This window comes from Thunnus maccoyii, chromosome 17, assembly GCF_910596095.1.
Source record: "Thunnus maccoyii chromosome 17, fThuMac1.1, whole genome shotgun sequence".
Classification (NCBI taxonomy): Eukaryota; Metazoa; Chordata; class Actinopteri; order Scombriformes; family Scombridae; genus Thunnus; species Thunnus maccoyii.
Window position 1 is genome coordinate 8115644 of NC_056549.1, and position 15371 is coordinate 8131014.

The 15371-nt window shown below is 38.7% G+C and overlaps 1 protein-coding gene across 2 annotated transcripts; it reads left to right on the plus strand.

Annotated features, from left to right (window-relative positions):
- Window positions 1-521: 521 nt before the first annotated feature.
- LOC121882521 lies at window positions 522-5965 on the plus strand. 2 transcript variants are annotated; one of them, XM_042390840.1, is made up of 3 exons: window positions 522-580; window positions 3325-3536; window positions 4825-5965. In XM_042390840.1, exon 3 carries the CDS (start codon window positions 5022-5024, stop codon window positions 5709-5711), a length of 690 nt encoding a protein of 229 aa, XP_042246774.1. In that variant the 5' UTR covers window positions 522-580; window positions 3325-3536; window positions 4825-5021; the 3' UTR covers window positions 5712-5965. The 2 variants fall into 2 exon arrangements, with proteins under 2 accessions (XP_042246774.1, XP_042246773.1); XM_042390839.1 differs by lacking the exon at window positions 522-580 and having other exon boundaries at window positions 3275-3536.
- Window positions 5966-15371: the final 9406 nt, after the last annotated feature.

A 15371-nucleotide genomic window follows, 5' to 3' on the forward strand; every position in this document is an offset into this window, starting at 1 on the left:
ATACTCATGTTTCATAAAAAACATTTTTCACGGTTATTTTTGTCATTTCTGTTATAGTTTTGGCTCTGATGTCATCGGAGCAGCCGGCTGCTGCTGCAGAGCTAGTCTGGGAGACATCAGCTGTTCATGTCAGCTGATCCAACAAACTGCATTGGCTCTTGCCATCTATGTGAAAGCTAGCATGAGCCATTTGGCATCGTAGCACATCGTAGTAAACTGGATCAATCTCAACTCAACTCAACTTTATTTATAAAGCACATTTAAAAATAACAACAGCTGCCCAAAGTGATGTACAATCAAGATAACAAGTGCTATAAACAACACAATAAAGACACAAAGACCAGTTTAACAGACAAAAAGACAACACAATTCAACTCTCATACTAAGTTAGAACCCAGGGAATGAAAATGTGTTTTAAGACAGGATTTAAAAACAGGCAGTTTGGGAGCCAGTCTAATATGCAGAGGCAACTGGTTCCAGAGGCACAATCTCCACTGTGTTTCAACCTTGATCTAGGGACAACCAAAAGCAACTGGTCAGCAGACCTGATCGATCTTGATGGGACATGTGGTTGTAAAAGGTTAGCGAGATAGGTTGGAGCTAGCCCATTTAATGATTTGCAGGCAAACAATAATATCTTAAAATCAATCCTAAAACATACGGGGAGCCAGTGGAGGGAGGCCAGTATGGGGAAAATGTGCTCTCACCTATGTGTTCCTTTTAAAAAATTAAATGCAGCATTCTGGACCAGCTGTAAGCATGAGAGGGAGGCCTGGCTGACACCAATGTAAAGGGCATTACAGTAGTCAAGTCGGGACAAGACAAAAGCATGTTTAACCCTCTCAAAACTATTAATTCATAAGAAGGACTTGACCCTAGATACTGTCCTTGAGACAGTCAAACAATGTTTTGAAACAGTATCTTTCAGTTTGAAAGGCAGATAGAGTTGAGTGTCATCTGCATAGCAGTGGAATGAGATGCCACATTTTCTAAAAATGGACCCTAAGAGGAGCAAGTAGAGGGAAAATAGGATCAGCCCGAGAATAGAAACTTGTGGGACTCCAGGGGGGAGAGGCACTGAGGAGGATACAGAGTCACCAAGGCAAACAGAAAAACTTCTGTAAGATAAGTAAGATCTGAACCACTCCAGAGCGGTACCTTTAATGCCAACACAATGCTCCAGGTGAGGGATGAGGATGGACTATGGACTATGGTCTACTGTGTCGAATGCAGCTGTGAGATCTAAAAGCATGAGAACAGATAAGTCCCTGGAGTCAGTAGCTAATAAAAGATTGTTAAAAACCTTTAAAAGAGCAGATTCAGTGCTGTGAAAAGGTTTTAAGAAGAATGCAATGTGTGTCTAAGAGAGATTGCATTTGCATGAGTACAATCTTCTCCAAGAGTTTTGAAAGAGACAGGAGTTTGGAAATTGATCTTAAATTGGAGAGGACAGAGGTGTCCAGATTGGACTTTTTGATCAATGGTTGCACTACTGCATGCTTAAAAGTTTTTGGTATAGCACCTGAAGCAAAACTGCTGTTCATAATTGATTGGATGTTTGGTCCAGTAGTCTCATAAATCTTTTTAAAAAAATGAGGGGGGACAACATCTGAGACAAGCTGAAGGACTCATGTGCCCAATAATTTCCTTTAGAAAAGAAAAAGACACAGGCTCAAACAGGTTAAAAACAGCAGGGCAAGTGACAGTGATGGCAGGGTCATAAGAAGGTGGTGTGATGTGTGCTCTAATAGTGTGACACAGAGAATCCAACAACAGAGGAATACAACATATCAGGCCCTGGATACACACACAATACTTGAAAGTACATTGAACAAAAATATAAATGCAACACTTTTGTTTTTGTTCCCATTTTTCATGAGTTGAAATAAAAGATCTAAGACGAAGTTTTTATGGTCCACATATCTGGAACAAACTCTCAGAAGACATGAGGTCTGCTGCAAATCTCAGTTCTTTTAAATCAAGGCTGAAGACTTTTCTACTTGCTGCTGCCCTTTGATTTATTAAATCAAATTTGAGGATTTTGATTCATGTCTTGCGCTGCATTTTTTCTGCACTGTAACTTTTATTCTCCAGTTTCATCTGTCTTATTCTATTTTAGCTTATTTTTATTTTCTACTTCACTCTTTTTAATAGTATTTAAATGTCTTTTTATAATGTTTCTTTTACATTTTGTCTCAATGCCTTTTATGTAAGAACTTTGAAATGTGCTATACAAATAAACATGCCATGCAAAAGGTAAGACAAGAAGCCAAGTTCATAAAGATGTCCGTTAAGGCATGATCCAAAAGCTGAAACAGTACAAACCGGCTGAACTGGGAAAGTGGACTGAAGCCAGAGCGCCAGTGAACGCTTGATCACCCACATCCAGATTCAAATCAAAAATTACTTACTAGGTGTGACAGGCTTGTTGGAAATGGATCAAAATAATTAAATGATGCCAACGGCTAAATATCGTTTAACCGAGAGAGCGAAAGAGGGAGCTTGGTCGATCAAGAGGGGGGAGTGTGTGTATTAACTCTTAATACATCCATTATATCGTCACAGCAGAAGTGAAAAGTGGACATTTGTAAAGTTAGTGCACAGACACTGAATGTACATGAGCCATTTCTACTGGCAGCGACGTTGTTTTGAATGTATGAATTATCTGAGTCTGCATTTCTTAATTCTGTTTGTAAATTCATTATTTAATAGTCCCATGTTGTGATGAGAATATCTTAAATTGTAAGAATGATTAGGATAATAGTTCATGTCAACATATTTCCTATGTGACACACAGAGATTTTCAGCCTCATTAACCGATATTTAATTAAATGTGTTTAATGCTGAAAGACAACAGACTCACATCCTCTCCCTGACTATATTATGTTATCCATGATGCATGTTCAAATATAATGTTTCTTTTACATTTTGTCTCAACACTTTTTATGTAAGAACTTTGAATTGCCTTGTTATTAAAATGTGCTATACAAATAAACATGCCGTGCAAAAGGTGAGACAAGAAGCCAACTTCATAAAGATGTGTGTGGACTGAAGCCAGAGCGCCAGTGAACGCTTGATCATCCACATTCACAGAAATTATCTAAAACAACAAACATATGAAAATAAAAACAGAAACATTAAGGGAAATGCACCACAAGTATGTGTTTTATTACTTGTTGCATTTCTTGAATTTGGAGCCCATTTCCTCAGTTTGCTTTTGCTTTTGTAATCTGTCCTCAGGGTGTCATGAATCCCACTAATTATTTGTTATTTTCATCTGGTTTTTGTTCTCATGCCATGTCACTAACTCTCCTGTCATTTCAGATCCTACCCATCACTCTTGCCGTGCCAACGCCTTATTCCCTGCACCTGCTTTTCCCCGCCCATCTCCTAACCTGCAGTCCCTCGGTATAAATACCAGATCATCTTGTGTGTTTCACCAAGCTTTCCAGCGCTCTTTGTTCCTGTTCATTTCTGACCTGCCTGTTCTGTAACAGGTGACCCTCCCCAGCAGATCTAAGAAGCTCTTTGAGACAGTAAGTAGTTAAATGTTCATTGATGTAACCTGTCCATGTAAAGCTTTATATGTAATAAAAGCTTAAAATGCACTGTGTGTAGCTGCAGCTGTGTCTAAGTAATAGTTGTTTAGGAGTTATCTGTTCATGTGACTAATGCTTACTAGGTTTGACAGGCTTGTTGGAAATGGATTAAATTAAATTAAATGATGCCAACGACTAAATGTCATTTAACTGACTCGCCATAATAACAAATGAGAGAGAAAGAGGGAGCTTGGTCGATCAAGAGAGAGGGAGTGTGTGTGTGTATTCACTCTTAATACATTCATGATATTCACAGCAGAAGTGAAAAGTGGACGTTTGTAAAGTTACCACACAGACACTGAATGCACATGAGCCATTTCTACTGGCAGCGACGTTGTTTTTAATGTATGAATTATTTGAGTCTGCATTTCTTAATTCTGTTTTTTCATTATTTAGTAATTTAGTAGTTATGATGAGAATATCTCATATTGTAAGAATGATTAGGCTAATGGTTCATGTCAACATATTTTCTACCTGATGCAGAGATTTTCAGCCTCATTAACCGATATTTAATTAAATGTGTTTAATGCTGAAAGACGACAGACTCACCTCCTCTCCCTGACTATATTATATTATCCATGATGCAGGTTCAAATGAGAGTGGTGTTTTTTGTTGTTGTTGTTTTATAGATTTGGAATCAGAAAGCAAATCAAATCTAAACTTGGGAAGTGATATTACACCTGAGTTAGTTCTGTCATTTGTCCCGGTACAAAACTATGATGTAGTATCAGATCAGTCCAATCAGCTGCAGTGTCCAAGAAAAGTGTGTGAGAACTGAATTCATGTTAAATGTATTTAGTTTGACAAGGTCTTTGGAAAAAAAACACAACTCACAGGTAGTGATGAGCCATAGAATCTGTTCTTTTTATAAAGACAGCTGACTCTTGGTAAGAACAGTGAATTCAGTGGATCAATTGACTTTTTACTGTCTAACATTCATTGTCAGCAGACACACAAGTGTTCAAGAATGTATTCATTTTCTTTATGTGGACCATATATTTTTTATTTCAGATCTTAACTGATTGCATTCAGTGGAAAAAGTGTGCATTGCTGCAGTATGCATACACTTTAATATAATATTTGTTTTGAATAATGGTGATCCTTATTTAAGAAGTGTAATTTTATTTTGTCATAATTATACTGGAGCTCACCTGAAAAGGCAAAGTCATGCTGCTAATTTTATGACATACTCTGTTTACTCATGATTCGTCTTTCTTTAATGCAGTTATCCACAATGGCATACATCACACATCTGGATGTGTCCTTCAATGAAGCTGAAGAGAAAAATCTCCAAGCACAAGACTTCAAGAAAATATATGTTGATCTGACAAAGGGGCAGAAGGAAAATACATCTACATTTGGTACAAAAAAGACAAGAACGAACTACCGATCACCAGGGTTCAAGTCACATTCAATGATGACATGAGTGTTGGATTGATCAAAGCAGGGTACACAAAGATCAATAAAGATCTCAATGCTGGAGCTGGAGGTGATTACATCTACCTTTGGTACTTCAGAGGGCAGACAGAGTACGATACTCCCATAGTGGAAATTGATGTCACAAAAGATGGACAAGAGGAAACCGTGAAGTTTGGCTATGATTGGGAGAGACTGGCCTGTGATCTGAACCGCAAGGTTGGAGGGAGCTGGCTCTACGCCTGGGTGAAGAGAGCGAAACAAACATACATCTGTGAGGTCGTTGCCAGAGATTTCTATGAATCAGACGCTGATCTCTTTGAGGCTGGTTTCAACCGTGTGGATGAGGATACTAATAGGGGTGCAGGAGGAGCCTTTGTCTTCATCTGGTACCGTCAGACCACTGACCCCAAGCGTGCGCTCAGTGATCTGCATATCTCCACCAATCGTAGTGAATTTCAGGCCCTTCAGCAGCAAAATTACGAGCCAGTCGAAGTTAACCTCAACAGCGGGAGCAAGGGTGACTGGGTGCGCCTGTGGTTTAAGAAAGACGGATCCAAACCCATTAAGGGCATCACAGTGCTTGTCAACCCAGCTGCTGTGGATAGCTATGAGACGGCTGGTGTGAATGTCATCAGAAGAAATCTCAACACAGGCAATGATGGTGAAACTGAATACCTGTGTTATTATCACTGAAGACCTGAGAAAGCCTCCATGGCAGCAGAGCAGATCATTCTCAACACTCACTGAAGTGTTCCAACAATCATTTTTTTGTCTTTTTTTTTTTTTTTAATTTTCTTTCTTTTTCATCATCTCTAAGACATTTTTATATATCACTGTGGTATTACTGGTACTATAAAAAACTACACTACAAACTGTACTACAATCGGTTATGGGTTTTATATCTTAATTTGCTATCAATCATTTTAAAATGATTTTAAAAATGTTTCAACATTGATTACAAAATAAGCAAAGATTGTTCTGTCACTTTTTATTCTGGTGAAAAAGCTTTTCAATAAAGACAACTTTGCATGTGAAGTCAGTTTGAGTATTTCTACATATTAGATCAATATAAAAAATGTTTTTATCATTATATTACCGTCACTCTTATCATGCTGAGTTTCCTCCATCTTCCTCCAAACACTGGTAACGTTGGGAGCCAGGGCCTAGTAAGAAGGGAGAGGAGCAGCCACTTCACAGGTTTTGAGAATGAAAACCCCCCCTTTTTTTTTTACAGTAAATCCTTTGATTTTAGCACAATCCTGTCCAAGACTTGAGAAAATTCCTAAGCAAAGAAAATGCATTGGTGAAAACAAGTGCTGCAATACTGCTCAGTCGCCAAAGGACCCTCTCTCTCTCTTTCTCTCCCTCTCTCTGTCTGTGGATCATCCATTATTCAGAAGGATAACAAAAATACCTTTGAAGGACACCAGATGATAGTTCAGAACACTACGGATTGTTCTGGTTTTTGGAGAGACTGATACATGCATCATCATGTCAGATTGCCTTTGGTTCATTGGTTAGTTTTGACTTTTTATGTATCTGTTCCCCAGGTGAAATGGGACAAGATGAACCCATGACCTTGACCTAAAAGTGCAGACACATTGGCAGGGATGCAGGTTAATATAGCGTACTTGACTGAGCTGTAGTCTGTACAACAATCTCCCCTTTAACCCTTACTATACTTTTCAGGGTGAAATTTGACCTATTTTTAAATTTGAGAGCAGTAAAAACACCGTAAATAACAACTTTTTAAAAAACATTTGTCTGCAGCTGATACACATTTTTATTTTTGAGTGTTTGACCCATATTTATTCAAAAAATACTGTTGCTTTCTTCACATTTAATATAATTAATTTAACTCATGTTCCCGTTTTATGTAACATAGGGCCATTATATAGTGTGACTGTAAATGTTTTTTCTCCATAAACAAAACAAGTAAAAACTAAAGAATAAACGGTTTCATTATGTATTAATCACACATTTATCTGTGATTGATGAGGTATTCATGAATGATTTCTTGTGCAGAAATTTGGAAAAGAGACTAATTATTAAGGAATACTGTGAAGGGTCTGAATATGAACAGTATGTGAGGGTTAAAATGCATTTGTTGTGATATCATATTTTTCCATCACAAAGCTGCAGATTGAGCCAAAGTCTGTCAAATTATATAGAGTTTTTTTTCTTTCAGACTTTATTAACCCAAATGCAACTGGTGCATTCAAGAAGCTGCAGGTTAAGTGTGTAAGTTGTTTTGAGGGATTTCAGCAGTAGAACCGATTGTTAGTTGTCCTGCAGTCAAACCTAATAAAGCTTTAAGAAGAATTAATGATACATCTTTTATTTAAATAAAATATTCTCTCAGAAAATGAAATAAAATACATATACAGGAAAGCAAGCTACAAAGAAACATATAGAAACATATTTTATGCTAACTATCAGCAGATGTTTAACTGACATACATTTGAGATCAAAAGGGAAAAAATATTTTTTAACATTTATTCCTGCTCTTGGAAACAGCAGTTTGACAATAAATAAATAAATAAATATTTGCTCCATATCAACTTACTCACTTTGCAGCTTTCAACTGCATCTCACAGCCTTCCTCAGCGGATGAGGTTTGCTCAGTTGCCATGGTGACAGCTCAGTTGTTATCACGTGAAGTAAGCATGGGTCTTCATTCATGTGATGACAAGAGAAAGTTAATAAGTAAACTTGTGTTAAGATTTTCCACAAACTATCTTTGTCGCATGCTCTTAATAAAATTAAACTAATGTAAGGTCAATGAACGTCATTTAACCCTTTGATTGGTTGCTCTTGTAGGTCTAAGCATTGCAAAGTATATGTACAGATACACTCTATATGTGAAGAGAAGACTACATTTTATTTTTTGTCCTATTACTCTCTACACTTTAAAACCTTGAATTAACAACAGGTGAATCTTACTGGCAGTGCTGTGCATGTGTAAACTTGCAGGCTGGCTGTTCTGTCCCGAAGGTAAAGGCCCAGACACGCCAAACCACCATCAACAATCTGGCAGTGACAAAGGCTGACTGTCACTTGGCCAAAAAGTTGCACTTGAACACACCGCAAAGACTGCAGCCAACAACCAACTAGCACGCACATTCTGCACCTGCATGAGAGAAGATAACTTTCCATGCCAGCAGTTGGTGATAGTTTGTATTCATCATTCAAAAAGGGAAACTGGAAAATAGATAGATAGATCGATAGATCGATAGATAGATAGATAAGTTATTAGTTAGTAAAATTGCCTTGCAACGTCATTTGACATGTATAGTGGAAGCAGGTAGCCCCGGCTGAAGAGTGAGGCTAATGCGGAAGTGCCTTAAACCTGCATTCTTTCTAATAGCCAGCAGGGGGCGACTCCACTGGCTGCAAAAAGAAGTCCAATTGTATGGAAGTCTATGAGAAAATGACCCTACTTCTCACTTGATATATTACCTCAGTAATCATTTTCCTGATGAGTTTATGGTCTCAATCTCTAATTTCAAGTCTTCGTCAATACAACATGATCATTTTGTAAACTATGGTCCGATTAAGAGTAAAATAGACAATAAAGCAGGGTATTCTTTAGAGTGTGGCTACCTTGTGATTGACAGGTTGCTAGATTAGAATAGGAGTACAGGCATAGCTGCCACTATTTTAGTGTGTTAGTGTGTGTGAAAATTAATTGTAACATTTTAGTCGCCTAAAAAAATCTTGTTCAGGCTGAGGTTGTACTAAAAAACCCACTATGGAGTCTCATTTTAAGCCTGTTTTTCGCTAGCCAAAATTAGCATTAGCATTATCACAGTTAACCATAGACTGCAAATGCACTGCGCAGTCTAATCCTAATGTTGTTAGCTGCTAGCTAGGTTAGCTCCACCCTCTTGTCCAAATATGGTCACTTCTGGCTCCAAAAAATCCAAGATGGCATCGGTCAAAATGCCAAACTCAAGGATTCAAAACGGGAGTCCACAAACCAATGGGTGATGTCATGGTGGCTACGTCCATTTTTTTTTTTTTTTTTACAATGGTACAGTGATGTAGTTGGGGTAAAAGAAGAACTACAGGCTATACCTGTAGTGGTGCCTTCAAGGACAGTCAAAGCTGGGTCTCCTAAAACACTGCGCCTGCCATGTTATGCTAGCGACAGGGAAAAGTAGATGCTACAATATACTACTAAATACATTAAAATATCAGTATATTTGGAAGAAAATTTTCATGATACGTGGCCGAATATCATGCTGTAGAATCAAATACAACAGAGTGTGGAGGAGGAAGCGGCCGTCTGAGCTACGTTACAGTGGCAGCCGAAATAGAGGCACCGCAGCCGGAGAGGCTGCTGCAGCATCAACTGGTGCCTGCTCGGTGAGGATCATGTCTTTCTCCTCTTCCTCCAAAATAGGTAAAAGAAACAACGTTTGGTTTTGAAGTTTTTCATGCCTTTATCCACGATTGTTTCCCAAACCAAGCAGAAATGCAGACAGCAGACTCCGAGGTTTTTGACTGTCCACCAGAAGCTCTGGCAGCATTCAGGCTTGTGTAATGTTACAGCTCTCAGTAAGTTTGCAATGATCCACATAACTAACTCCAGTCTGCTGTTTGTTTTATGATCCTTGCACACCAGTACAATATATCCAGACTTGATGAGGAAAAACGTTTTGTAAATGAAAATAAGACTCAGTAAAGTACTCCTACTTTACTGTACTCACCGGCTCCGTTCCATAAACACACCGTGAGTAGCTGATTGGACAGGACGCACGCAATGCATTCTGGTTGTTGTAAGATTTCCCCTTAAGAGCGGTATGGAGAATCTACAGCCTTTTTCTCAGTTTCCTCTAGTCATAGGGCACCAATTTCAAAAATAATTCCACATTTCTACTAGATAAAGTAAAAGTAGATCGGTAACCTAGTTTTAAGAAATCATCATATTCACAGTGGTGAATTTTCACTTTAATAACTGACCAATGACTGACCTCAAAAGGGTCACATACACACTAAACAATGACAATATCGGGCATTGATGGAGCATTTTAGTTTTTGTTACAAACTCATTGATTTCTCTGAAAGTACAGCTATGTTCAGTGGTAATGTTCACAACCTGTACAAGGTGTTATTTTGTAGTAGCTTCTCATGACCTTAAATTACATTTGCTTCAGTAGAATCGTTGATGTTTTTCTTTGTAAATGAAGACACACCTGCTACTTGGGAATTTCACAGTTATGACCTGCCCAAACATCTGTTGATTCTTGAGAATTCTCTCTGGGGATTAGTGTGTTCACTTTGTGTGATATGTGTTGAGTGACTGTGTGCTTTAGGGAAAACTGAAACCACAATCGTTCACTGACCTAGAATTCAGGTAGTTAATTATCTGCGTTGTCACAGTGGAAGGGTTGCAGAGAGATGTGTACGTGCATGCTCCATCTTTCCGCAGGCAACCCCTCGAGCTCGAGCAGTGAGCACCCGCGCATTTTCTACACCTACACTCCCTCACTGCCTAATTTGTCATTCTGTCCTTCTCTCACTCAGCTCTCATTCCCTTCAGACTCTCCAGGCACCTCCCTCCATTCTACACCGAGTTGTGTCTGCAGACTCTCTCTCTCTTTCTCTGTCTCTGTCGCTGACACAGTCTGGGACTCAGTTTTGTCGGAGTCAGCAAAGGAAGCCCGCAGAAACAACAACCTCCTGCAACACACTCACATCTCATACTTGCGCTCATTCTCTTAAATAAACCAATGCTTTGCCACAGTCATATTGCAGATGTTCACTTTTATAACATGCACAGAAACACAGAAATATGTACATAAAAGTCTTTAACATAAGGGTCACACAAGATCATTATAAGACTGATATGTGTTTGATATATTTATAATTACATAGCTAAATTGAGTGCATTTGAAACATTTATCTCTATATAATACTGCCTGCAGCTTTCCTTTGCATTTGAATACAGATTGTAAAGGTGTGTCACCCTCAAATCAAATCAGTTCATGAATTCGATGGGCCAGAAAATGTTGAGAAACCATTAAATTAGCTAGTCCACTCTGGTTTAACAGGCACCACGTAATAAATGCAGTTACATGAGCCAAATTCGTTTTGATTTGATTGAAAATTCCTAGAAAAGTAATTATGTGTTAATTAAAATGATGAGATAAGATGTTCTGTTTACACTCTCCACAGCAGGTGAACAAGACGAAGGTTCTTACATGCACAATATATTGAATGCAGCAGTGTAAAATGATGTGTAGCTTTTGGCACTATAACTATTACATATGACTCCTTTGCCTTCTACTGAAATGATAGTTTCATTAGAAGATACAACTCCTCCACTTATTTAATGACAGAAACAACCCCAAGCACCTGCCATGATTCATAATCTAGTAATCTCATATATTTGTAGTGTACATCACTCAGATCAAGTTGTTGTGCTGTTGTATGTACAGAAAGGGCATAGATGTTCCATGGATGTCAGTCAAGAGGAAACAGGTGTCGGGGCTATTAAAGTTTTGTACTACTCCTTTTAAAACTGAATATTTGTTTTGGAATAGGCCTGTTTACACTGAAGATGTTAAATGTAGTCATTTGTAATTGGATTGGGTTATTATTCAGATTATTAATCAAATAAAAGGCTTTGCATAAATGCAAACCTTTACCTGTGTGGCACATCATTGCCTTAAACCTCAGACTCTTTACTATTAACACGCACATTGTGCTGCCACACATTTTCCAAACCACAAAAACTACATTCAAAGTCTCCCTTCCCTCACAAAAAGTGTTCATTGAACTGTTTGGCCTTCACCGTGCAGAGTACAGGTGTACGTGCAGAGTCTGACACTAGAAGCCTGTTTTCACATTCAGCTGCTGTTTTGTAGCTACTGTTTTTGTCACGCTCGTGTACCCTACAAGCATGATTTGTGACATCACAACTAGTTTGGAAGCCAATCGTGGTCCAATAGGCAATATAGAGAAGTGTGATGTGGAAAGTTGAAGCCTCCAGTGCAGTAGTAAAAAAAAAAGTCTTAAAACATGTCTTGGGGGGATCTTTAACATTTAAATGTGTTATCTAAAGTGCAGGTAAATGTGTATAAAATGAGGCACAAATCAATCACACAATTTGTGATCAGTATATTCCAGCAATTTAGTATTGTATTTGCATGAAGTTGTGGGACTGGTGAGAGAGAAATTTTAAAAAGAATGGTCAAAATTGACCTGGGGGGGCCAAGATTTCCGCATTTTCGATCCCCGAATGGGTCAACCCCCAGAAACACTGGATCCTACGTTTCCTATAATACAAGTGATACAGGTAAGCTGAACTGGATGTGTAAAATTGCTGGTGAAAATTGGGAAATGTAGGGGGAGCACAGGGGTTCAAGAGGTTGTATATGGAGGTCATGTGTATGTAGTGGAGAGGGTTAGAGGTCAGAGAATGAAAGCAAAACAATCTGCCACTGCCTGCTTTTATAGCAAAGGAGGGGCTGAGTGGGATGGAGGGAAGCGATGGAGAAAGAGGAGGAGGGGAATCTTATGAAATGCTACAGTAAGTTGTGTTATGTGAACATAAAGAGAGAGAGGGGGAAAAACACATCATCCCACTGGAGAGGGGGAGGAAAAGAGGCCAAACAGAAACAAAGCCAGACAGAAAATGAAACAGAAACACAATGAAAGATTCAGAGAGAGGACACAGACTGTGTATAGTGTAGTAATGTGTTAAAGCTATTTGTCTTTTTTCTTACATTCTGAATCATTATACTTGTGTTGCATACTTTGTACAACCAAGGTAATAATGTAGATAATTATGGTCAATTAATTCAATCATATATTAAACCAGGTTGGAATAATATGGCAACATTGTTTTAAACCTCTGTCTTAGGGGTCGTTTTTAGCCACGCTAGCTGCACATTGGACGCAGCACATTGGTCCAGACTGAAACATCCCAATAACCACAAATAACCACTGCATAGATTGACATGAAATCTTTGAACAGACATGAGGTTGACATTTGTGGTTTTGAGGTGAAATGTCTCAACCACAGACTATACATAAAGATGGATGTTGAGAGGTGTAACATCACCCACTGGTTTTCATTGCAACTGGTTTGAGGGTCAGGGTTGCTGCTGATGGTTGATGCCATCTTTTCGGTTTCCCTGCGGTTGCCTTTCACACTCTGGAAACATGCTCCACTACCTGGAAACACCAAGCGGTGAACACTTGGGCTAACATTAGCTACTTTAAATTGTGCTGACAGGGCAGATAATCAAGTGACATTAAACTCAATGAAATATTGCGACATTTGTCTGACTCAGTGCGAGTCCCGAGGCCAGGGAGAACAGCAGGTGAGCCAACTGTCAATCACAGCTGTCAATCAACGCCCACACGGCTGTGATAATTTCTAAAATGACACCAGCACACTAATTAGAGGGCCTGAATTAAGAGATTGAGACCATAATGACTCGTTAAAAAAATTATTTACTTAGTATTTCTAGAGAGAAGTTGAGGCTTTTTGAATGGGAGTCTATTGGAGCATCTAGTGGTTGTCGATGGCACTTTAATGTACTTCTGCATTGACTTCAGCCTCAAGTCATGGTTGTTGCTGCTTGATCTCAACAAGTGTAGAATTGATTATTATGAAATTTGGTACAGACATTCATGTCCCATTCAGGATCAATTGTTTGGTGATCCAATAACTTTCTATCTAGAGCCATCATCAGGTCAAATTGTCCGATACTTTGTTGTTTTTGTTATGTTTTTTACAAAATTCCTGCAAATTCCTTAGCATTCTGAACATGGTAAATATTATACCTGCTAAACATCAGCATGTTAGCTTTGTGATTGTGAACAGGTTAGCATACTGATGTTAGCATTTAGCTCAAACCACTTGAGCATTTGATGATTTTATATTGTTTTAGTTATGTCACAAGTTTCCTCCCTATACCATTTTGAAGCAATTTTAGTAACAGGTCATTTTTTTAGATTAAGTCAAAAGCTTTTTTTTTCAAAAAGAGCAAGAAAAATGTGTTATTGTTGTATTTCTTGAACAGGATGTGAAAGTGGTCTGTGGTTTAATAGTGTTGTCTAAAACCAGTCAACTATACTGAATAATTACACTGTAAACATTGTACAATAAGCTTTGGCAATACTGTACTAAATTATGGTGTTGCCAGTAAAGCAAATGTGAATTTGAGAGTGCAGGCAGATCATTAGGGGAGACAGATAGATCCAAAGGAAGAGGAGGAGAGAGTGGAGGGGAGCAAGCTGAGGTGAGGGACATGACATGAATATCTGCACAGCCACAATGGCGGACTAGAGATGTGCAGGGGCAGATGAGAGGGGTGGGGCTGCTCTCTCCTATGCAACCACTGCAATCTCTCCCCCTCTCTCTCATTCTTATACACTAACATAGGTCAAAAATACCACCCTACCCACCCCTCAGACAGACCCTCATCACACTGTACTTACAAGCTATTTAACACAGAAACTATTCCATTGACATTTTCTGTCAGCAGAACCTGTGTTTTCATTGTGCACACAGAGCTGAAACCAGCTTTCCGTGTTTGTGTATTTCTGTTTTGTGAGAGGGAGCTGTTTTATTGGAGTGGTGGTGACAGCTGGGGGGAGGGAGGCAGATGAGACACAGAGAGGACTCACCATGACTCACGAAGAGAAAGAGTACAAAAAAAGAGAGACAATAGCTGCCAGCTCTTTTTAACCTTGATATCTGATTCACAGATCTGAGACGTCTGCTACCTAACAATAACCTCCCTGTGATCGCGTCCCCGTTTCTCCTGATTCTCACAGAGCATCCACGGTCTTTTAATTAAGGCCATGCACTGTCTCTGCATCCTCAAAGGCACGAAATGACCTCTACTGTCATGTGAGGCTGTGCAGTGTAAATATTTGTCATGGAAAAGTAGCTGGGGAAATACTGACACCTAGTGGTAGCAAAGGGTTTGGTACAAGTGAGAGGAAGACTGCAGCCACAGGTTATTTATTACATGTGTGTTTATCCTTGTGAGGATACAAAAACAATAGATAATCATTGTAAAATGTTGTCCAAATGGTACAAAGAAAGGCCAAGCATGGTTTAATTCTTTTATCTATTAATCCATAATCCATCCTCAACATGCTGTTTTGTACACAAATGGAAACAGTCATTACAATTTTTTTCTTCTGCCTTCTCAGCGTACCTTAACTCCACTCTTGTCAATTTAGATTTATGCTTTAGTTTAGGTGAGGGTTGATGTATAATATGTTTAAAGGTTTGCCTTAACAACTGAAACATGTATATAAAGCAGGGAATGTACAGAGTGCATGTATTCTTAATTAATTTGATTAATTAAGCACAAAGACCAGCCA

Coding starts and splice junctions, on each gene's coding strand:
- LOC121882521 (XM_042390840.1), top strand. CDS start 5,022: ATGAGTGTTGGATTGATCAAAGCAGGGTACACAAAGATCAATAAAGAT.